The following is a 23,275-nucleotide window of genomic DNA, read 5'->3' as shown; positions in this document are numbered from 1 at the left end:
TAAAGGTTTTTTTTTCTCCTTTCAAGGCCCTTTACTTGTTGTTCAAAATTGATACCAAAGTCCCTGAAACATTCTTAAATGACTTTCTTATTCGTATATTGCTGAGACATTTTCAAAGCTCTTCTCGTTTTCCCCTTAAAGGGATACTGTCATGGGGAAAACATTTTTTTTCAAAATGAATCAGTTAATAGTGCTACTCCAGCAGAATACTGCACTGAAATCCATTTCTCAAAAGAGCAAAAAGTTTTTTTTTTATTCAATTTTGAAATCTGACATGGGGCTAGACATTTTGTTAATTTCCCAGCTGCCCCTGGTCATGTGACTTGTGCTTGCACTAGGAGAGAAATGCTTTCTGGCAGGCTGCTGTTTTTCCTTCTCAATGTAACTTAATGTGTCTCAGTGGGACATGGGTTTTTACTATTGAGTGTTGTTCTTAGATCTACCAGGCAGCTGTTATCTTGTGTTAGGGAGCTGTTATCTGGTTACCTTCCCATTGTTCTTTTGTTTGGCTGCTGGGGGGGGAAAAGGGAGGGGGTGATATCACTCCAACTTGCAGTACAGCAGTAAAGAGTGATTGAAGTTTATCAGAGCACAAGTCACATGACTTGGGGCAGCTGGGAAATTGACAATATGTTTAGCCCCATGTCAGATTTCAAAATTGAATATAAAAAAATCTGTTTGCCCTTTCGAGAAATGGATTGCAGTGCAGAATTCTGCTGGAGCAGCGCTATTAACTGATTCATTTTGAAAAAAATGTTTTTTCCCATGACAGTATCCCTTTAAGAACACATCTTTAAAACATGCATGAACACTTTCTAGAGAAATGACAAAAAAGCAGGCTAGGTTGCAGAGACCTCCCCTTTCTGAGGGATTTATAAATCTTTGATTAGATTGTATCTACCTATTTATGTATATAATATTGCCCTGCTGTACGGCACAATGGAGAGTGTGAAGAAAGGTAATACTAAGTCAGGCTTTGAGAAATACAACAAAATGTGGCATTTTACTGACATGTTTTACCATCCAATTTGCCCTTTTCCTATCTGTTAGAAATAACCACAATGTATTTTATGATGTATTTTATTATTTCAAGCTTGTTTAGAAGATGTCTGTGTAAAATACAGGCAGTACTTCCGATAAGACTCTCTCAATAAGAAAGAACTGTTAAGATTTAAACAATTTTATGTTTGTCATTTTATTTAAGAATGTCCTAAATGAATGAAACATTTTTTATGCTTCAATTGTTTTATATGAAGAGCAAAAAATTAATTTTGCCTTCCCATTGACTCCAATCCATTTTACCAAAATACGCTTGGCTAATGCTTGGCCGCTTTTATTCATACTATATGGATATGTATACCAGGTCCTTTCTGCAGTCTTATTGGTTGTTGAACATTTCATCTGTTGATGTTCCATAACAGTAAGTCTATGGCACGTTAGCTGATGAAGTGAACAGCAGCTGAAACACAGGTTCATATGTGATTCTATGGCCTGTAATATGGGCACGGCTGGCCTGCACTACCTGATGCTGCAATTTGCACCTCTGCTATTTTTTTTTCATCCACCTTGGGGTACTCGTGTGTCCCTTATTTTGCTTTTCCTCCCCTATTTAAAAGTACACAAGCCCTTATATCTCTTGCTTTCACAGTGCTGGCTCTATTTTGTATACTTTTTATTCTTGATTTGTATTGTATCTTAAAGTGATAGTGACACTAATAATTTTCTTTTCAAAATATTAATCTATTACCTATAGGTCATGTTGACCATTTTTTGCTGATTGTTCTGCTATTGTAAATAATTGTTACTTAAAGTTCCCAAACCTGGCTGTGTCCCTTTTCAATCTTTCATTTAGAGTTTCTAATGCTAACGGACTCCTGCTGCACAAATATGGCAGCCCCTCATAGGGGAACATGTCATGTAAAAGCATCAAGCAAATACTTTTATGGCAACATTATAAATAATATTCAAAGATAATGTTAGATACTGTATAAAAAAGGTTATTTTCTGATGTCAGTATCTCTTTAAAAGAGTCATCAAATATTGGATTTGTTTGTGTGGTGTGGTTATAAAGGAGAGCAGAGTAAGATAACATTGTTAGTTCACGTGTATGTGATTCAGTAATTGTTTTGAAAATATGACCTTTAAAGACAGAAATGTTAATACTGGGATGATTAATATTGGGGTTAGTAAGACTGCAAGAGAATAGCAAAAAAACTTGCGCTTCCCACAGTTGAATTAATAAAAGTCTTATTTTTTTTACCACCCCATTACCATAGAGCAGTTAAGAATAAATAAGAGTTGCTAGGCAACACTTTGTGATAGGCAAGTTAGTCTCCTGATTGATGAACCTCTAAGTTATAGCATGCAGACTATCTGCCTAAACAGATCACTATAGAAAGCAGAAAGAGTAAGAAGGGTAAGAAGATGGAGCTTCTGATATTATTTTTTTTAAACAAGTACAGATCACCTTTAAGAAAATGCCTTTGCACCCAAGAAGCAATGATTTCCAACCCTCAGACTAAGGATAAAGGGGATAAAGGGATTATGTTAAATTATTAAATGCATTCAGCATATGCCAAATTTTTCATCTGCATTAAATGTATATGGATATTGCATGTCCATATGAGTTTGGAGCAGACAAAGAATTATGCCTGTGACAACATTGCCTTTCACCTCTGTATAGACCATAGAGCCATGTACATCTGCAAGTGTAGTTGCAATCCCTGCATTTTACCCACAGTCAGTTGCTTGTAAAACTGCTTTAAGCAAAATACGTTCTTTACGCTGCTTGGTCCATCCTGCCTTCTGTGCTGAATTGAGCATAGCTGTGCCTAATGATGCAAGGGGACTCTAGCACTATCACTACCTCTGGTTAAGGCAGTAGCTCCAGCTCCTTCAGTGTCAATCCATGCAGTTCTGCTGCACTGAAAGAATAGGATGCACATGTCACTCACACTCCAAACACTGGAAATAATGGCAGGAAATAGTGAAAATGACTCTAGGCAGACTTTGACAATATTTGGCACAAATGCACTCAAATTCTGGGAAGAAGCAAATTCATACCAGGAGAAAACATGCTCATTGCACTTAAAATTGCTTTGTTCACTGCGCTTGCAGGCGAAAATGTGCCCTCATGTACAGTATTTGCTAACTTCAACATAGAAATGCACCTTTTTGTGAAAAAATGCTTATGTGCAAATAAGAATTTGCGATAGGGACATCTGAGACACATGAAAAAGATGATTAGACAGTGGTCAGTCCCAGGGAGAATGTTAATGATTTATTTTACTTGAGGGCAGTCTGCTGTACTGTAGTCCCCCCTCTCCAGACCAGGTCCGGACTGGCAATCTGTGGGTTCTGGCAAATGCCAGAAGGACTGATGTAAGTTTCCATAGAAACTATTTATTGGCTGGTGGGGGGCTGCTTGGGCAGGATATTGCTCAGCAGTCCTATGCTCCATCCACGAGAATTGGTGTAGGAAACGTGAATATTGCATGGTTGGTTGGCTCTAAAACTTAACATAAAACTTGCAATTTTTAAACTTGTATATCTAAGTGGTTATCACATGAAAAAGAACAGAAAGGTGTGCCAAGAGCAGGCAAGGTTTTTAATGGAAGATCATTTGGTGTTAAGGTGGCTGCTGGCCATGGGAATGGTGGAAAACGTTTATCAGTCAATATTGATGTGAGAATCTGCCCTTGACTGTCTGGACTACAGCTCCCAACATGCTTTAATGATTGATAACATTTAATTATAGTGTTAATAATAGTAATGCTCGGAGCTGTAGTATAGCAACATTTGGGTAAAACACTATTAGAAAGGTTTATATGAACCAAATACATGTAGCTTCATCTGTATCCAAGAGATACTTACAGTATATAAGAAACATCCCAGAAAATTCATAGGAATATGTCCCTTCCAAAATTACTGGCACAGTGCCAGTGTTCAAACAGGTCCTTAAAAGAATGAGGGATGTGGCAGCCCTATTAAAGGGAAAAGCAAACCTGTCAGCACAATGTAACTCCTGGTGGGACTTTATTTAGTTACATAGTTACATAGTTAAATCAGGTTGAAAAAAGACAAAGTCCATCAAGTTCAACTCCTCCAAATGAAAACCCAGCATCCATACACACACACCCCTCCCTACTTTCAAATAACTTATATATACCCATACCTATACTAATTATAGAGTTTAGTATCACAATAGCCTTTGATATTATGTCTGTCCAAGAAATCATCCAAGCCATTCTTAAAGGCATTAACTGAATCAGCCATCACAACATCACCCGGCAGTGCATTCCACAACCTCACTGTCCTGACTGTGAAGAACCACCTACATTGCTTCAAATTAAAGTTCTTTTCTTCTAGTCTAAAGGGGTGACCTCTGGTACGGTGATCCTCTTTATGGGTAAAAAGGTCCCATACTATTTGACCATATACAGTATATTATAAAAGTTAGTCCACCCGATGTCACCTTTTTTCTGGTCCCACCAATATGTAATGCACAATGCAGTTTCCTGATTTTACATTTTTATGGATTTTACACCATTTTTGTCTGGTCCCCTAAAAACATAAAAGGTTCCTGTTAAAGTTCACTGATTTTTACAAAATCAAACCTAAAAGCCCAGAACATAGGTCAATCAATATGACGTTTCTGTACCTGCTCCAAACTATTATTCCATTCACTGAGACACAACCAAAAGAAATGTTTTTTTTTCTACAAAACATACATGGGTCTGGAAACACAGATTGTGAAGAAACAATATCAGGGAGGACATGAAACAATTGCACTAGACCAGCTTAAAAAAGGACCACAAGATATGATATAACACATTCTTCCAGAAATAGAAGTCAATTGCATGAGTCGTGATAGAGCCCAGAGGTTACCAAAGCCCAAATTAACTTAAATAAAATATCCTTAGAAAAGTCAACAGATGCTTGAAACATATGGAAATTATTTAAAAAAAAATTAGATGGTACTTGGCCCATGAGAGACTCTAGACATATATATGTAAATACTATGTATGTCAATACTATTATGTATCATGACAAGCCCCCCCAGACTTAAGAGAATCATTGCATTGCATTATTAACTCATAGACTTGCTCTAATCATAATAATGGGAAATCTCATGTAATTATTACTATGAATAGACCTTCCCATAAAATTACACACAGAAACAGTGGAGGAGATGCCTCCCCCAAAAATAATATCAGACCAAACACAAGCACCAAACCACAATACATATTTGGAAGGTATTTTCTTGCTCGGGCTGGGGAAGATGGTGTGAATCACCATACCTCCCAACATTTGAAAAGTGTGACAAGTGAAGGTGAAAGTCTCAGTTCTCCCAAGAGACCTGCTTAATGTATTCGTTACAATTGTATCTAAGGGACAGATTTATCAAGGGTCTTATTTAAAGTTCATGGGAGTTATTTTAAACTCCCATGAACTCTAAATTTGACCAACTGCAATTTATTTAAAAAAAAAAAAATTGTACTCAGGTGAATAGGATCGACCCGCAAACTTGAATTGAATTCGAATTAAGTTTTTTCTCCAAAAAAACTTGATTTTCAGAAAGCCAGCAAACAACTCCTAATTGATCCCAGGACATCCCCCACAGGCTAAAACAGCAATTCAGCAGGTTAAGGTGGTGAATAGTCAAATTCAAAGAGCCGGTGTCTAATACATTTAAAAAATCTAATTAGAATTTTAAAAAAAACTCGAATTAAATTTTAACTATTCCCTAGACAGTTTTGATCATAAAAAAAACTCCATAATTCGAATTCGAAATTTGAATTTTCACTTCGACCCTTGATTAATCTGCCCCTAAGTATAAGTGCTGAATATTCTGGGCTCTCTGCCAAAAGCCTCTTATTTACTTAAGTTTCCGAAACTTTGTATGTTTTTTTGGCGTTCATGCAGGAGATCAAAGCTAGGGATATATGTTAATAAAAATTTGCGACTGCTGACTGAGGTGTCAAAATCTTGACTGTCCCACAGAAAATGAGACAGTTGGGAGGTATGGTATCACCACGGGACAAGGTAGAAGCACCCAGGATTTTACTGAAAGTTGTATTGAGTCCCAATTGTGCTTCTAAGGGGCTAAACCTGAATATCCCTAAGAATTTTTGGGGAAAGTCTTATGCTGCCTTAATTTAAGAAACCACCAGCACCCCCTTCAAATAATATAAGCCAAGAAATCAGTATGAGTGTGTCAGGTTAGCACCCTCCTAGTAGAAAAATACGTCACTGAAACAACAGGGCATAAGGGAGATTATGTTTTCCCTTTTCTTTGAGGTGTCAGGCAGGTGAGCTCCTGCTTGTTTATGATGCGAAATTGCAATTTTTCAGGGGGGACACCCCTTAATTAAACAGCTGTTCTGCAGGTCATTGGATTGCATCAAGCAGACAGATCATGAGAAGGAAATTTAAAACTAAAAAGCAAGACTTTGAGTGGAAAAAAAGTTTTGCAGAACAGAGGGATACTAAGAAGGAGGGGTTACTACGATGTCATTGATCACTTGCTTTATAAGACAGAACAAAACCTTTGATCATTTTAAATCTCTTTTTGTGGCCTATTTTAAAAATGTTAATATGAAATTACAGAGCATCTGGTATGGTCAACTTGCAACATTTAATGCTATTTTATTTTATTTACCCACATTATTTTCAATATTCAGATAACGCAGTACAAGCCTTATGATACAATCATGTGACTCTTCTGTAGCATCTGCTAATCTACAGTTTCCAGAATGTGTAGGGTTAATCACGTTGAAAAGCAGTGTCTGTATCCCTTTTTTGTCCAATTTTCTTCTTTTGTGAACAGCATTCAATAATATTAATGCACAACCAATACAACAACATTTATATCCGTGACTATGGGTGTGTTATGTTTAACATCCTGTAGGTGGCACTAGACCAGAGAGTAAAAATTTCATGAACCTTTGCACTGTGCAACATTTCTACTGCATTCTTCTAGTATATATTTGAGTGGCGGAAAATGAATGCAATATCCCAGGCATCATTTAAATTGTGCCGGCTTAAAAAGTTTTAAATGAATTGTAATTCTCACAATGGAGTCAAAAGCAATATTCACGCTGTAAACCTCTGCAGTACCAAATAAACAGGCAATAATAACCATAAAAATTCCGTAAGCAGATAGTAATGATATATATCTTTATTTTTCAAATTATGTTCATAGCTTTATTGATCAGAAAATGTCTGCAACTGACTGATACTCTTTTATGTTATCTACAATAGTGCAGAGCAATTTTAGGGTGGCACTCTGAATAACTCTTACTAGTGGGTACAGCAGGTACAGTAAATGAATGTATTGTTATATATTGTGGTATTTGCAAAGGTTTTAATTACATATTGTAAATAGCTATGAGAGCTGATAATCAGAAAATGAAATTCAGAACCATGGAAACTGTGTGAAATGTTCTAGAAAAAAAAACAGGTTAGCCAGTATTCCAGTCAAAGAAAGGAAATATTTGCCCAGTATGAAAACTATTATTGTAGAATCTGTTTATACACCAAAGTCTCCTGCTTCTCTTGTTTGCGATGCTTTTAGCTTCTGATATTTCCCCTTTGAACAATGTCTGTCTGAATGGATGCAAGCAGTTTAAGCAGGTATGAAACAAGGCTTTAATGTAATAGCATCAATTCGAAAATGTAGAATTGAAAAGGCAGAAAATGCAGGGAGAAATCCTGTGTGTGTATGAAATAGAGGGAGAAATAGTGTAGTACATTGGAGCTTACAATTGTCTCTTGCCGTCACAGGAGAACTGAATTGACCATAGTCCCACGTTTCATAAGAACAGGGTTCAGTGTGTTGGTGAGTAACAACACAATTGCTCTCTAAAGCTCATTGATACTAACAGGTTAATTATATTTAGGGCTTGCAAAATCCATTTCCTGACTTTTAAGGGAAGAGTTGCTGAAGCTGAATAATTATGAACTATGGCATTTCTTTCAGAAAATAAAAATATAGCAAATTTCAACTGAACTTTAATTTCTATGACATTCCCTTTCCTCTGAAATCTGCCATGTTAGACTGGAGCTACAACTGTCTTTCCACTTATTTCTTACCCCCCCCATGTACAGCTCCACCCATACATATTCTGTTATGCAGTCAGATTCTCAGTTTTTTTATACCAATAATATTATAATAATATGGGCTAGTATAGAGTTCTGTGGCAATCCAGCCCTGTAGCTCAACCACCTTGCTGTATTACATATGGAGATTATTGTATAATTTAGGCTTCTTGATATTACACTGTAATCAAACATGACACAAGTCGTGGGAAGATTTACTGCTGCTGTTTTATGATGGAAAACTGTGTTTGAAGCACCAGCTCTAGTTGCAGGAAGAAAGCACATGGAACCATATTTACATAGATGAGGTGGGATTCATATTAGAGAGTCCCTTTGGCCACCAAGATTTGGAGTAAGTTTGTTCGTAAGTTGTGCAATATTGCTTTAAGCATAAATTCAGGATGTTGTTGGACTATAGCTCCCAGTATACATAAACAATTCATACAAGATTGGTGCATGCTGCGATTTGTAGTCCAGTAAAATGTGGGTAAAGTTTAGATGAGCAGATAGTGTTTTCATAAATAGTAACATAGAAAGGTTGGAAAAAGACACATTTATTGAATTCTATTTTTTATATCTACATGAAACCTGCCTAATTGCTAGTTGATTAAGTTGAGGAAGAAAAAAGTTAAGAAAAAAAAGATCTAACATTTCTCCAATTTGCCTCAGAGGGGTAAAATGTGTTCCTTACTCCAAGATGGCAATCTGACCAGTCTCTAGGCCTTTATTTACTCTATCTAATTTGTTTGTCAGTATGAGTGATTCAGACTGGGGCAAATTTACTAACCGGCGAAAATTTGGCAGTGACAGCTTCGCAGCCATCACAACAATTCGGTCAGACAACACTAATTTACTAAAATTTGAGGGTTTCGTCCTGGGCGTCGGGCGCTGGTGAATTTTTGCTAACCTTACAGTGTTTCAGCAATACAAGCAAATCAAAGCAAAGAAGCACTAGCGTTCAATGCTGCCTAGCACAATTACGCTAGAGGTTTGCACTCAGGCTAATATGCATACGCGCCATGCACGTGACATCATCACGTCCTTGGCGTGAAATTCAAGGTATTTAAAGGCGCTTTGGGCTTGTGATTGTTGCCCATTGTTAGGTCTAACTTGGTAGTTCCTGGGAAGTGGTTTGTATGTTTGTATTAGGTTTTTTGATCTCTGCCTGTCTGACTCTTCTGAATTCTGCCAAACCTGACCTATGCCTGTCTGACCATTCTGTGAACTCCACCTGTACCGACCTCGGCCAGCCAGACTATTCTTCATTGTTTAATCCATGAGAACCTGGTGTTGCCTTCCATCCTAAACCATGGAAATGAACGTGCCCCTTTGCTGGTTCAGAACACTTGCTTTGCTCCTCTCAAGGTAAGACCTGGCAGCATCTGATTAGCTGAGGGCTCCTCCCGAGGCCAAAGGTGGCTGCTACAGGCAGAAGATTGAGTCGTGACCAGGGAGCCTAGCACTTGTTCTGAATTAAGGGAACCGTACGTGACACTGACATTTGCAAATTTTTGTATAACCAAATTGTTTCTATTATTTATTGGAGCCACACTGTCAGCTTGCATCTTTTTACTTTTAATAAACATATAAAATGTTTTGGTGCTAGTCCAAGCATCTGCTGCAATCTGCTTCTCATGTCTTTGTTTTCGTGACTGATGCACACTTATTTCAGTGCTTATATCTAGGGATAAGCAATATATTTCACCATTTTTTGCAGAGAAAAAAGAGAACACCCATAGTCTCTGATGGTATTAAAAAAATGTTGCACAGTTTCAAAAATTTTCACACAAAAAACGCCATTTGTCTTCAATGTGTTTGACGTATTTTTTGCCTTTTTGTAACTTTTGGTTCAGATTTGCCAATCGTTATTTATATCTATTAAACGAAGCTTCAGTCCCCAACGATTTGTAGTTTACTTCTTAAGGGAATAAATTGAGAGCAGTAACCATTTAATATCATTACATGACAACCAATGTGCCAAACAATGCTCTGAAGTACTCAACATTTTAGAAGCTAAAATGTGCTTTTCTGAGACTTGGTTGCCCCAGTGTAATTTTGCTTTTGCAACATACACTGAAAAGAGATAAAATATTGTTACACAGGAGTTCTACTATTTGCACATATGCTGTACATTCTGGGTTGTCAGATATCACTATATCCGGTATAGCATGATTTTGGTTTGGTTTCATCCCCTATAGGGAACATTATTACATTGAGAAATGTACACCTTTTTATTACATACCACTCTATGGGGCAGATTCATTAAGGGTCGAATTTCGAAGTTAAAAATACTTCGAAATTCGACCCTCGAATTGAAATCCTTCGACTTCGAATATCGAAGTCGAAGGATTTAGCGCTAATCCTGCGATCGATCGATCGAAGGATTTTTCGTTCGATCGAACGATTCGAAGGATTTTAATCCAACGATCGAAGGAAAATCCTTCGATCAAAAAATCACAGGCAAGCCTATGGGGACCTTCCCCATAGGCTAACATTGACTTCGGTAGGTTTTACCTGCCGAAGTAGAGGGTCGAAGTTTTTTTTAAAGGGGAAGTACTTCGACTATCGAATGGTCGAATAGTCGAACGATTTTTCGTTCGATTCGTTCGATTTCGTTCGAATTCGAACGAATTTAACCAATTCGATGGTCGAAGTACCAAAAAAATACTTCGAAATTCGAATTTTTTTCATTCGAATCCTTCACTCGAGCTTCATGAATCGGCCCCTATGTGTGCAATTCTGCAAGTGTAGCACCATGCAGAATTGCTCAGCAACCTCTTAGTTAAGGTTCAGCTGTATGAAGTGTGGACGTGTTCATGAAGAACTGATATGTAACTGTCACAGTCTGTATATATCTACAGTACACAGCACTGCAAGAACCTGAATGGGATTCACTATATTGATGTTCTTTTATTAGTCACAGACTTGCTGGAATATTTATTGATCAATGCACTTCTGCTACTCACTGCAATGCATAAATGATTTGCATAAATATTTGCTTATCATACTTTCTATTACTGCATGTCACCTCTTGTATGCTTTAATAGAATATTGGGAAACATTTTCAATATTAAGAGACTATGGGGCTCATTTATAAACTTTGCACAGGGCACGAGTCGCACAGTGAAAGAATTTGCCCCGCCCATGGTTATACTGTATTTATAAAAGAGGATGAGTAAATGTCCATAAGAGCTTTTTAAATATGTCATAATCGCAAACTGCAAATATTTATTCAAACACTCTCTACCACGACTTTGGTGGCAGAGAAACAGTTTTTGCAAGTTGTAAATTGAATTACTGTCAACGCTATTTTCACACATAACAACCACGCACAGTATACTCATGCAAACACCTATCTTATGTGTGAGCCATTTGCAAAATGTTATGCTCAGTGCAAATTCGCAAAGAAAGTGAAAGGTGGGCACAATAGAGCAATATTTTATCATTCAGGAAAAAACATGGGCAATACAGCCATTTGTGAATTAATATGCACTACACAAACTTTATAAATGACCCCAATGATTGTAAAAGAAGAGTGGAGTGATGAAGTAAAGAGGGAGTGAAAGCGGGAGTGTATGAGGGGGAAGTCAAAAGGAAAGGGACATAGAAAGGGTGAGTCAGGTAGAAGAGGGAGAAAGATGTTTGAAAGTTGCGATTTTTGTGAATATATTTCTTTCCCCAGTATTAAATATAAATGTAATTTTCTCTAGTTTCTGTTGTTTTATCCTTCCAGTAATATACAGGATCAGATTAAAACTTTGTGCCTTTAGGCCTCACCTGGCGGCCTGCTCCCAGCCTGCCTTAACTACTGGTTGGTTGAACCACCCTCCAGCCAGTGTGTCTACCATCCATCCCCTGCCACTTTGCCACTACCTGCTCCAGTGCAATCTACTTTACTGGTGAATGGATGGGCCGTATATTGAAATGTCTGTCAAAATCTATTTCTATTTCTAATTTCTAATTTATTACAACCCATCTCTTTAAAACTTGAAATACCCTCAGTGAGTAAACTTGCCTCTACTAGTACACTTTAAGATCATGCACCATAAATACAATAATTCTACAAAGCTGTAGTAACCGGGCTATGCAGTATCCAACAAGAGCACCTTCTGCATGATCCATTCACTATTTGACTCACAGACTGCAGATTCCAGCTGAAAGACTTCACATCCCAAGCATTTTGGGTAACAGGTTACATACATGTATGTATAATGTTACCTATCTTTAATCACCATACATTAAAAGGGAATTTGGGAATAAAATGTATTAGCCATAAGGGCTACAAAAAGGCCTGATTTATTAAAGACACAGGACACACCGGCACAACATGGGTAATTCTAGCAGGTAAAACCTTGCTCGTTTATTGCGGAAGCATCCGCAATAAACGAGCAAGGTTTTACCTGCTAGAATTACCCATGCTGTGCCGGTGTGTCCTGTGTCTACGCTGTTTTTGAGGTTGCCCAATCCCTCTAACATCGAGCCCCTGGGAGTCGTTTGAGTCTGGACGGCCAGGGTGTGCGAGTGTAAGTTTTTCTTTTTGCAATTATCCTGATTTATTAAAGCCCTGGATGCTATTTTACTCATTAGTGCTCATTTATACAACACTTGCATGCAGGTCATTGCCTTTTCTATTAATGGAAAATGGGCAGGGAGGAGGGGTGGATGACGTCAGGGCCGGGTGGTGACACTGGGGCCGGGGCTGGTGAAGTTGGGGAGTGGCTGGTGACGTCTGGGGTGGGACTAATGATGTGGGGATCAGCAATTGGCTGATCAACACGTCAATGTACTGTCCGGATTTTCTAATTTGGAATTCTGGACAGGAAGGTTGCACCAGGACAGCCCTTCCAAACACTGGTGGCAACCCTAACTGCAGTTCAAGGTGCAAGCAATATCTGGCTCTAGGCACTGAATGTCTGCCATAAGCAAGAGGGAAGTACAGGCAGGCCTGGATTTGTGGAAAGGCCATCTAGGCCCGGGCCTAGGGTGGCAGGATTTTAGGGGGGCAGCATGCTTCCCAACCACACCCACATTGGTTCAAAAATACTGGGGATGCACTGGAGATACAACCATTTTTTAAGTTTCCCATGCACCAATCCCCATTGCTCTTGACCGCCTGGAGGAGACAGGGGCGACGAACCGCAGTGGGCCTATGGGTGCCAACTATATAAATCAGCTGCACCATGCAGTAAATGTTCTCTACAGTGTTTTTTTTCTCCATTGATCAGAGTGCAGATATTGTGTGCAGGTTCTTACTGCTTGAAGACTCTCCAGTCCAGGTGATGGTGGCTAGCAATACTTCTTGGATCAATGGATCAAAGATGGCCAAATCAGTACTGTATTGGTCTGTTTACCAACACCTTAATTCTAAATTATTACAAAAATGTAGCTTTAGTTGTAGTTTCACTTGCTAATTGTGGGCTTTTTTGCACTTTTCATGTTGTGCAATGTAAAGGACTCCTTATGTCTTTGTCTCATATTTCTAGGGAGAAAAAAACAAAACACTAACTAATGAAATAGGGTTCCAGTAATAAACATTTGTTAACTGTCTATAGCTTTCAAAATCTGTTATTTGCCCAGCTACTAACTGTTATGTTTTGAGTAGCCGAGGATGAGTAGAGTATAACAGTGATTTATTAGCAGAACCATGCAGGCATTACACAACAGTTACCTTTTCCTTTCACTTTTAAGCTACCAGGAAGCATGCACAGTATAAGTCTGGGCACAGTGACATCTACAGGCCATTTGTATAAACACCACATATTCCTCCTATAGTAGGAAAGCATTTGGGCAAATGTAATAAACAACAACAATGCATCTTAAAGCAATAATATACATTATTCATATTACATAGTGCTGGGTCCCTGCAGGTAGTTTTCTGCTTCTCTCAGTACGCCTTATAGGTTCACTTTCTTCAGGTCCATTGCAGTTGGCATCAGGAGTAGGAAAATGTCCTTCATCAAATGGAGCTTCTCCAAAGTCATATCTAACAGGAGCAAGAGGACTTGCATTTCATATGCGTCCATCAGACAGTTCATATGTGTATGGTCCTCACTGGCATCTTACTTCAAGTGGTGTAGTAAATTTAGATTGTCCTTGTTTCAGTATTCCTGGTTTCTTAATTCTGACTAAAGATCCAGTATGAAAGTGCATTTCTCTTGCACCACGTTTTCTGTCAGTATAAGCCTTGCATTTGGCTTGTTGACGTTTCAAAATGTCAGTAGTAGATGCTTTTGTAGGCACAGTATTTTGTGGAAGTTTGATGTCTGCAACATGTAACTTATTGCACATCTGTCTGCCATGTAATAATTCAGCAGTAGATGATGGAGTTGTTGCATGGCACGTTGCTCTGTAGTTATGTAGGAACTCTGTTGTAAATACTTTCCCAGTAAGATTTGCTGTCTGTTGTGCTATTTTCAGACTTCTGTTGAATCACTCGATTTCTCCATTTGCTTGTGGGTAATACACTGAAGATTTCCTATGTACAATATTCCTCTCTCTCAGAAAGGATTCAAACTCATATGAGACAAACTGTGGTCCGTTGTCTGATATTAACTCCTTTGGATTACCTTCTCTGCTGAAGACTGTAGACAGAAATGGTATTACTGTAGCTTATATGAGAAACAAATACATTTGGCCATTTACTAAAATAGTCTATCAAGGTTATAGAAAATCTGCAGTCTACAGGAGCATCTGTAAAAGGACCGACAATATCAATAGCAAGTTTTTCCCATGCTGAATCAGATAATTGTACTGACTCTACATCTGGTCTCAACTTAACTTTGTGTACAAAGTTCTTTGCACAACCAAGTGAAGTGTTGGTTTGTGGTGAAATTTTAGACACTGGCTGTGTGGCCGGCACTGGTGCTGTAGTAATGAGAACATCAACTAATTGTAGGTTAAATGCAGCAAAGAGATCCCTTCCAAGTATAGCAGTACCCTTATTCACACTGTAAAAGTCACATTTTGCAGTATTTGATTCAAGCAACCAAGCACAGGGATTGGATCCTTTAAAGGGATCCTGTCATCGGAAAACATGAAATTCCAGCAGAATTCTGCACTGAAATCCATTTCTGAAAAGAGCAAACAGATTTTTTTATATTAAATTTTGAAATCTAACATGGGGCTAGACATTTTGTCAATTTCCCAGCTGCCTCTGGTCATGTGACTTGTGCCTGCACTTTAGGAGAAAAATGATTTCTGGCAGGCTGCTGGTTTTCCTTCTCAATGTAACTGAACGTGTCTCAGTGAGACATGGGTTTTTACTATTGAGTGTTGTTCTTAGATCTACCAGGCAGATGTTATCTTGTGTTAGGGAGCTGCTATCTTTTTACCTTCCCATTGTTCTTTTGTTTGGCTGCTGGGGGGAAAAAGGGAGGGGGTTGATATCACTCCAGCTTGCAGTACAGCAGTAAAGAGTGATTGAAGTTTATCAGAGCACAAGTCACATGACTTGGAGCAGGTGGGAAATTGACAATATGTCTAGCCCCATGTTAGATTTCAAAATTGAATATAAAAAAATCTGTTAGCTCTCTCGAGAAATGGATTTCAGTGCAGAATTCTGGAGCAGCACTATTAACTGATACATTTTGAAAATTTTTTTTTTTCCCATGACAGTATCCCTTTAAGTAACTGACCAGTTTCAAGGCAGGTGCAAAAAGCGGGTCTTTTGCAAAGTATTTCAAGAAATATCCTTTGTATAGAAACAGCTGAACCTGTATCAAGCATCAGGTTAATGGGATGTCTTTTGTCAGCAGAAGCAGTACTGAAACTGACAGTGCATATAAACTTGTTTGGAATAAATGTACCAGCTTTATCCACACTTATTCTGTGAATTCGCCATTACGTTGTCCACATTTGCGGAATTTTTATCTTTCAGCAACCACATTTACTCTTGGCACAAAAAAGTTCTTTATAGCAGTAAGAGCATTTTCATAAGTATCATCAGGTAATGGTAATGTATAGAATATACGCTGTCCCTCTGCTCCCAGGCAGTGAATAAATAAAGCATGCTTTCTAGCAGCGGAAATCTCCCCTTGGTCAGCAGCAATAATGTAGTTTTCAAACATATGGATCCAAGCAGTAAAAGGTATAATAGGCTCACCAGGTATGGTAGGGTTTGGAAGAAAAGGTGCAGGCTGCTGCAGAGGTAGAAGAAACATTGTCGTCACCATTTGTTATGTTTTGGGTAGCCGAGGATGAATAGAGTATAACAGTGCTTTATTAGCAGAGTCATGCAGGCATTACACAACAGTAACTTTTCCTTTCACTTTTAAGCTACCAGGAAGTATGCACAGTATAAGTCTGGGCACAATGACATATACAGGCCATTTGTATAAACACCACACTAACTACCATGTTATTATATATTATCGAGTTGACTGCAAACGAAAGTACTATGATGCTGGCAGTGAAAGGGTTACTATATACCCATTATTTAGCCCCACCTAGTAAAAACTCCTAAGCAGCCTGGAGGGTAACTGGCTGTGCAACAGAAAAATTCCATTGCTGGTATGCTTTTACCAACATGGTTATTCCAGTATCATTAATATTGCTTTAACACATGAAATTGATTCTGTCCCCTTCTAAGATTTGCATTGAATGTAGCTCCTAGCATCACAATGCCATGAATACAGGACAGGTACAATATTTAAAATGTACGGTTGTTTCCTGTTCCTACACAAGGCAGCGAGCAGCAAAAACTTGTGTGCTCCCATGTTGCATTCAAAGAAAAGATAGATCACTGAAATTAAGATAGAATCTTCTATTTTCCTGTCAATAATCATTGCATTGGGGATACTTTTAGCTGCCCAGTGCCGTGGTGCAGTCCAGAAAAAGAAAATCTTGGTAAGTATGATGGGATTTTCAGTTTTCCTGCCCATGAAGCAGTAACTGGCATTGTATTAAAAACGAAAATAAAAAGGCAGACTATATACATCCAATGACTCGGGTGTTCTACTAAATATGTGCCAATTGCCCCAGGAGTGGGGACCTGTATGAGAGGAGGAGGAGGAGAAGAAAGAGGGAGGGGAGACAAATTCAAGATGTAATTTGCAGCATTGTATGTAGGGGAGGAAGGGAGAGAAAAAATCCTTTTCCCTCTCGTGGCTCAATCTCTGAAAAGAGAAACCGTGTTCTCAAGCAGTGGTTAATATTCAAAGGGCAAATGCAAGAGGAGCCGTCGGGATAATAAGAGAAAGGAAACAATTGGTAGCTGACAGTCATTTGGAAGGTTTGGACCTGTGAAAGGGAAGAAGGATCACAAATCTCATCTCCCCAGTGCAGCGAGACACTTGGTTTATTCCGGCTGCAGAAGCAAGAGCTGTTCAATGTAGTGGGATTTTCTTTGCAAGAAATAACCTGACCTCCTTTTTTCCAGAGATCCCTACAGAATCTGCCATGAAATCCAGCTCAGGATGGCTGAAGGAGGGGGACAGGACAGGGTGCAGCTGCACAGTCAGGAGGATATGGGGGGCATGGTGGGTTTTAGGGTTCCTGGAGATGCAAAGTTGGACCAGGCTTGCGTTTATCAGCTTCAGTCTGCTGGCTGCATCAGCAACGGGTGAGTCCATGTAAAGCTCTACACATAAGTTGGCAGATATCCCTGCATCTTTTTGTAATGTAATGTGTTCCCGAGAAGCACTCACAGCAGTCCTGAGGATGGGGAGAGACTGTATCATAGGAGATGCATGCAGGCTGCTAATTACACAGCAGCTTGTCTGAGATGCTTGTGTGAGGACACCTCGTTATGCAGGGCTTCTGTGCATTCTCCCAAATCTCCCAAAACAGATTTTTATCATTGCATTGATATCTTTTTTTCTGTTTGTTGTAACACACCTTTCAATTGACATTCCTAGTGTGCTTTGCTGATCAAAAATCCCATTCTGCACTGATGAACCTTAACAAGGGCGAAACTAGTCTGCAGATGGGTTCTGAACAGCACTCACCCTAGCTATATTTTAAGCCCTTTTGGTGAATACTAGCTGGCTGGGATATCATAAAATATACAACTAAAGCTGAATGTCTTGCTCAGAAGTAACAGTTTTGCATCACCAACCCAAAGGCACCGTCTATACTGATGCAGTAAGTTACTTGGACATTTGCTGCAAGTGGTCTCTATGTGCATGTGTTATACCTGTAGGAATCTCCTAGCAGTATTAATGAGATGGCATTGCAAAGAGACTGCTGTCTGATGTTGTATGGCCATTGATGTCTTAACACAATGAAGGCTTGTGTCTCCAATATGCTGCAGGAATATATCATCTACCTTCCTTTTCCACTGCCTTCCAGCTCTGTGTTTTATAACATATCCAGAGAAATTGGGGTTAACATTCCAATCAGATCCAGCAGTGCATTTGGATAGAAATGCTGCTTATCAGAACCACAGACATATAATCAGGCTGGGGAAGTCTCACTAAGACAAGCAAATCCCCAGTCCCAATGTTGCATGCATACAGTAGTGCTCATTCTGTTCCTCTACTTGTCCCAAGGTAATGAAAATGGCCAGCTGCTTGTGCGACCCCCAACAGTTTCCCTATTTGGTCTCTTGCACGCAGTGCTGTAAGATTTACCATACTAAGAATCTGGAGTTGACTTTTCCATATAAATTGATTTCCTCTGGGAGACTTCATGTCTTTATCTGGACATGATCTTGCTTGACCCTTACTTGTACTCTTGTTGCTGTAGATTTTTTTTTTGGTCCTTGGCATCTATCTATCTATCTATCTATCTATCTATCTATCTATCATCTATCCAGTGGCGTAACTAGATATCACTGAGCCCTCAGCAAATTATTTTTCAGTCCCCCATGTCCCCTCTCATGTCTAGAGGTTGACCTGTCTTTCCAATATTTATTGAAATTGCAGATAAATGAAGGCCTCAGAGGGCCACTATACCTCCTAGGCCCCCCTGCAGGGTCTGCTTCCTCTGTAGTTACACCCCTCTATCTATCTATCTATCTATCTATCTATCTATCATCTATCTATCTATCTACGATCTATCTATCTATCTATCTATCTATCTATCTATCTATCTATCTATCTATCTATCTATCTACGATCTATCTATCTATCTATCTATCTATCTATCTATCTATCTATCTATCTATCTATCTATTATCTATCTATCTATCTATCATCTATCTATCTATCATCTATCTTTCTATTTATCTATATATATTGGATATGAGCATATGCACAGCAACAAGCTTAAGCTGGAACTTAACTAATTATAAAGGGCTTCCAGCAATAGCTCCATATCTCACTCAAATGTAGTTGCAATGTAACCACACTATGGGTCTGGTGGATATTTCCTAAGAATATATATATATATTGTAAATGGCTTGCCTTGTATTTTGCATATTAGCCAAAGGAGAACATTATTATGGATATATATATATATATATATATATATATATATATATATATATATATATATAGAGAGAGAGAGAGAGAGAGATCTGCAAAAAGAAGGCAATAAGTTTACATTAATGATCACCTTCATTATTTTAATTGGTTTGCTGAGATAGACAGACAGACAGATAGATGATAGATAAATAGATAGATGATAGACATTCAAATAAAAAAAAGTAATTGAGTTGATCTTATCTGAGAATAATGCTGATGTTAAGTGACTCACAAATTTTCAGTCTTTTATGCTGTTGCTGCATTTACTGTGTCATTTAGAGTGTATATAGCATACAATATATGTTTTTTTTCCGCCTGTTTGATTTCATCCTATCATTCCAAGAGATTCCTAGAGCCCATCATAGCATTTAGATGTATCACCCATTTTCAGAGGCAGCACTACACTGATTCCCCAGTAATCTTGTTAAAAACTGTAGGGCTTCTTTACAGTTCCTGGCGGGCCACAAACCTCATGTTTGGGAACATGATCTCTAATTACTACAATTACTACAAAGAAAGCAAAGGAATAGAATGTGTGTTGATGCAGTCTGGTTGACAATAGAGTGAGGGAATACACAAAAATACATACAATAGCATGATACATTTATATCAGCTCGTGATTGATGTGACAATAAAACAGTGTACAGTTGCTCTGCCATTGAGATTATTTGAGAAATAATCAAGACAAGGTATGAGCAGTTTCTTGCATAAGGTTCATTTTAATACACTCTGTATTTCTAAAGTAGCGTTGAAAATAATTCTTTAGAATAATAATTCTTTAAAAAATAATATGGTGCCTTTAGGGTGGGGAGATTGCTGCATTAGTTGCAATGATTTTGGAGTCCTACTCATTTCACCTTTTGCTGAATTCCAATATGAATATTAAGGTGCATTTTTTTTACACTTGACTTTTGAATGGTACAATGGATATCATGATGCACTACTTTAAAAAACCATCACTCTCTCCTGTATGTTATACATTATCTTTGAGGTGCTCTTTTAGAGCTGGACTGCAGATAAATTGAACCTTTTCTAATAGTAATAAGAACTCACTATATCAAGCTGCAACCAGGTCCTATCTGAAGTATAATCAGGCTGGCTTTTTCACATGGTTACATTTCGTTCCTTTAGGGTTTCATAGGTGACTGAGCTGGATAAGTAATAAAGGTTTGCTGCTTGGCTGTAAAGGTTATGAGAGAAGTAATTAAATGCAGTTAAAGGCATAGAAGGGCTGAAAACATTGTACTGGAAAAAGGGTTTTAACATATATTCAAAGTCATTTCTCATGTTTTTTGCGATATAAATGTTTTTTAGTATGCTTCCTCAAAAACCCAACCAAGCATTGTTTTGTGTCAATAGTGCATTGCATATTGCTGAGTTATCATAGAATCAGCCAGCTGAATTTGGTGATATCTGTCAGTGACTCATAGCATCGGTGTGCTACTTGCTGATGGAAAATAAGGTTGGGTTGAGGAACACAGCTTATTTGTGACACATCAAATTGAGTTGAATTGTTTTTATAATAGCTACATTTTCTGTTTAATCTAAGATAAATACGTTTAAGACAGATTTTATATTGAATAATAAGGTTTGTTTCTTACCTTTATAATAAATATAAGCATATCAACAGCTGTAAGCTCAACCCTTACATCCTTCTCTCCCCATCACTGTTGCTCTACAAATTCTTCATTCCTCATTTTTGCATTACAGAGAACTCTTACAAAGCAGGTTATGAAAGGGATGAACTACTGGGCTGAATGAATAAAGGGCACTAATCAATGTGCATGATTAATACTAGTTACTTCTCCCTGCCCTGTCTGTAAAGCTGGAATTAAGAAAGTAGATTTTTACTCCATAGAGGCCAAATACATTCTAATGGAATGACACAATGAGTCACCTGATGGTCACTCCAAATAGTTAACTGTCATTAGCCCAATGCAAGAAATGTAAGACAGATGGTGTAGCTGGAAATGACCAAACCGGATGACCATTTCTTTCCATTTGAAGCCAACGTACCTCTTACTCAGTAAGCTGTGTTCTAAGAATGTATAAGTAATAATGAGTTGCCTGATTTTAATAGATAAGCAGATGAAAGAGTTACAATTCCAGAAGTCTAAAGTTTCAAGAAAGCATCCTTGTTATATGTGGTAATTTCGACGAGTAGCCAAACTGGGGTAAGAGCTGTCCATTTTTCAGTGATCTACCACAGTCACTATAAATTAGTAAATTACATCCAAGTGACAGGTCATAAAAGCAACATCCCTTGGTCTATGTTATAACACAAAACCACAGCACACAGTAAAGATCTGGGACATTGGGAATTACTCTGTATTATTTACTGTACATCTTACACTACAGCACTCAGTTCAATATTTCACTACATTTTTTTTCAGATCTGTAAAACAAACAGTCTTTTCCCCTAAAGCATTGCTGGTAACTGTAAACCAATTTAGTGAATTCATTGCTTAATAACCTGTCTTTGAGTTTTATTTTTTATTTAATAAAGTACATAAAATACTGTCCCCCATCCCAAACTGCTTTTACATTTTAAATGATTTGGCTACAAGCTTAAAAGGTGAAGAAATGTCACTGATCAAAGGTTCAAAGCAAAGAATTGTTAAAGCTATTACATAAGAGAACATTCAATATATCAATATATATATAAAATGTATACGTATATTTAAAATAATAACAGTCCATTCCAAGGTGAGCAGAGCATCCCATTTTATTGAATTTGACTAGTCATTCCTATTATTAACATTTCATAAGGGGTCAGCCTTTTCCAGCCATGTAACAATAGAGGAAGCAGACCCTGTGGTCAGTGTAGGGGCCCGGGGGAACAGGGTGGCCAGGATTGTGCAGTCTGCAGCACTTAAATTCTCCCTCTGGAACATCTTTAAAATAATATTTTGTACATATGCCTCATCAAGTAGCACCCAACGAAGATTTTTGGTGGTGAGGCACGACAAGCGCTAGTTATGCCACTGGCCTTTACTCATGACTAAAGGTTTATCCTAATGATGGCTTCAATTACAAAGATGCATTCAATTTTGTGATTATCTGTTTGGAAAGAGAAGGTGGCATGTGAGAAAGCATATTTCGCTGAGCCATTTTATCCCTTATCTTGGAATTTTAATCTTCGTTTGTCAACTACCATCATCCCATCTTTTATTGGTCTATGAATACAAACAAAGGTAGGACTTTTGGTGTAGTCAGTTGGACCTTCCATAATTCTGATTGGACCACAACATTTCTTTGGGCCTGATGTCAATGAAGAGATAACTACCATCTTCAAATCTTATTTACAATTTTCCTCTTTATATGGCTTTCGAATGTACGCCAGTCTTTTGTGGATGTGTATCTTGTATGTGAATAAATGAATCATCAGTTCGCATTGAGCACTCTATTGCAAGTAAAATAATGAATCCAATCCCTGATTGGTTGCTCTGGTTTATTGCATGGTAGCATACTGCATGTAAACAGCTTTGCTAAATAAATCCAAAGAGTTGTCAGCCAATTTTTGTTCTTCCATTCCTAATGGCATTTATGCCCATTTATTATGTGGAAGCTTATAGATGGTCTGATGGTCACTTTAAAATGTAAGCTTTAGAGATTTATTCGGAGAAATTCTGTATATAATATTATGTTTATTTTGCAAATTCAGTGACAGGATTGCGGTGACAATGATTCCATTGTCAGTTATTTGCAATGGTTTTCAGCTTTATGACCAAAGCCAGTCTTTGGTATGTAAAAACAAAAACAGGAAAAGACAT

At 38.0% G+C, this 23,275-nt stretch overlaps 1 protein-coding gene across 2 annotated transcripts in view; it reads left to right on the top strand.

Moving 5' to 3' along the window:
* The first annotated feature begins 17,118 nt into the window (after positions 1–17,118).
* The window catches only part of LOC108709590 (CUB and sushi domain-containing protein 2), a 599,445-nt gene continuing 593,288 nt past the window's right edge, over positions 17,119–23,275 (top strand). For both annotated transcript variants that reach the window (XM_018249580.2, XM_041584029.1), the window contains exon 1: positions 17,119–17,659. In XM_018249580.2, coding sequence (XP_018105069.2) covers positions 17,497–17,659 — 163 coding nt within the window. In that variant the 5' untranslated portion in view covers positions 17,119–17,496. The remainder of the gene's footprint in view (positions 17,660–23,275) is intronic.

Source organism: Xenopus laevis, chromosome 2S (genome assembly GCF_017654675.1).
Source record: "Xenopus laevis strain J_2021 chromosome 2S, Xenopus_laevis_v10.1, whole genome shotgun sequence".
Classification (NCBI taxonomy): Eukaryota; Metazoa; Chordata; class Amphibia; order Anura; family Pipidae; genus Xenopus; species Xenopus laevis.
This window is presented reverse-complemented; position numbering and strand designations above follow the sequence as displayed.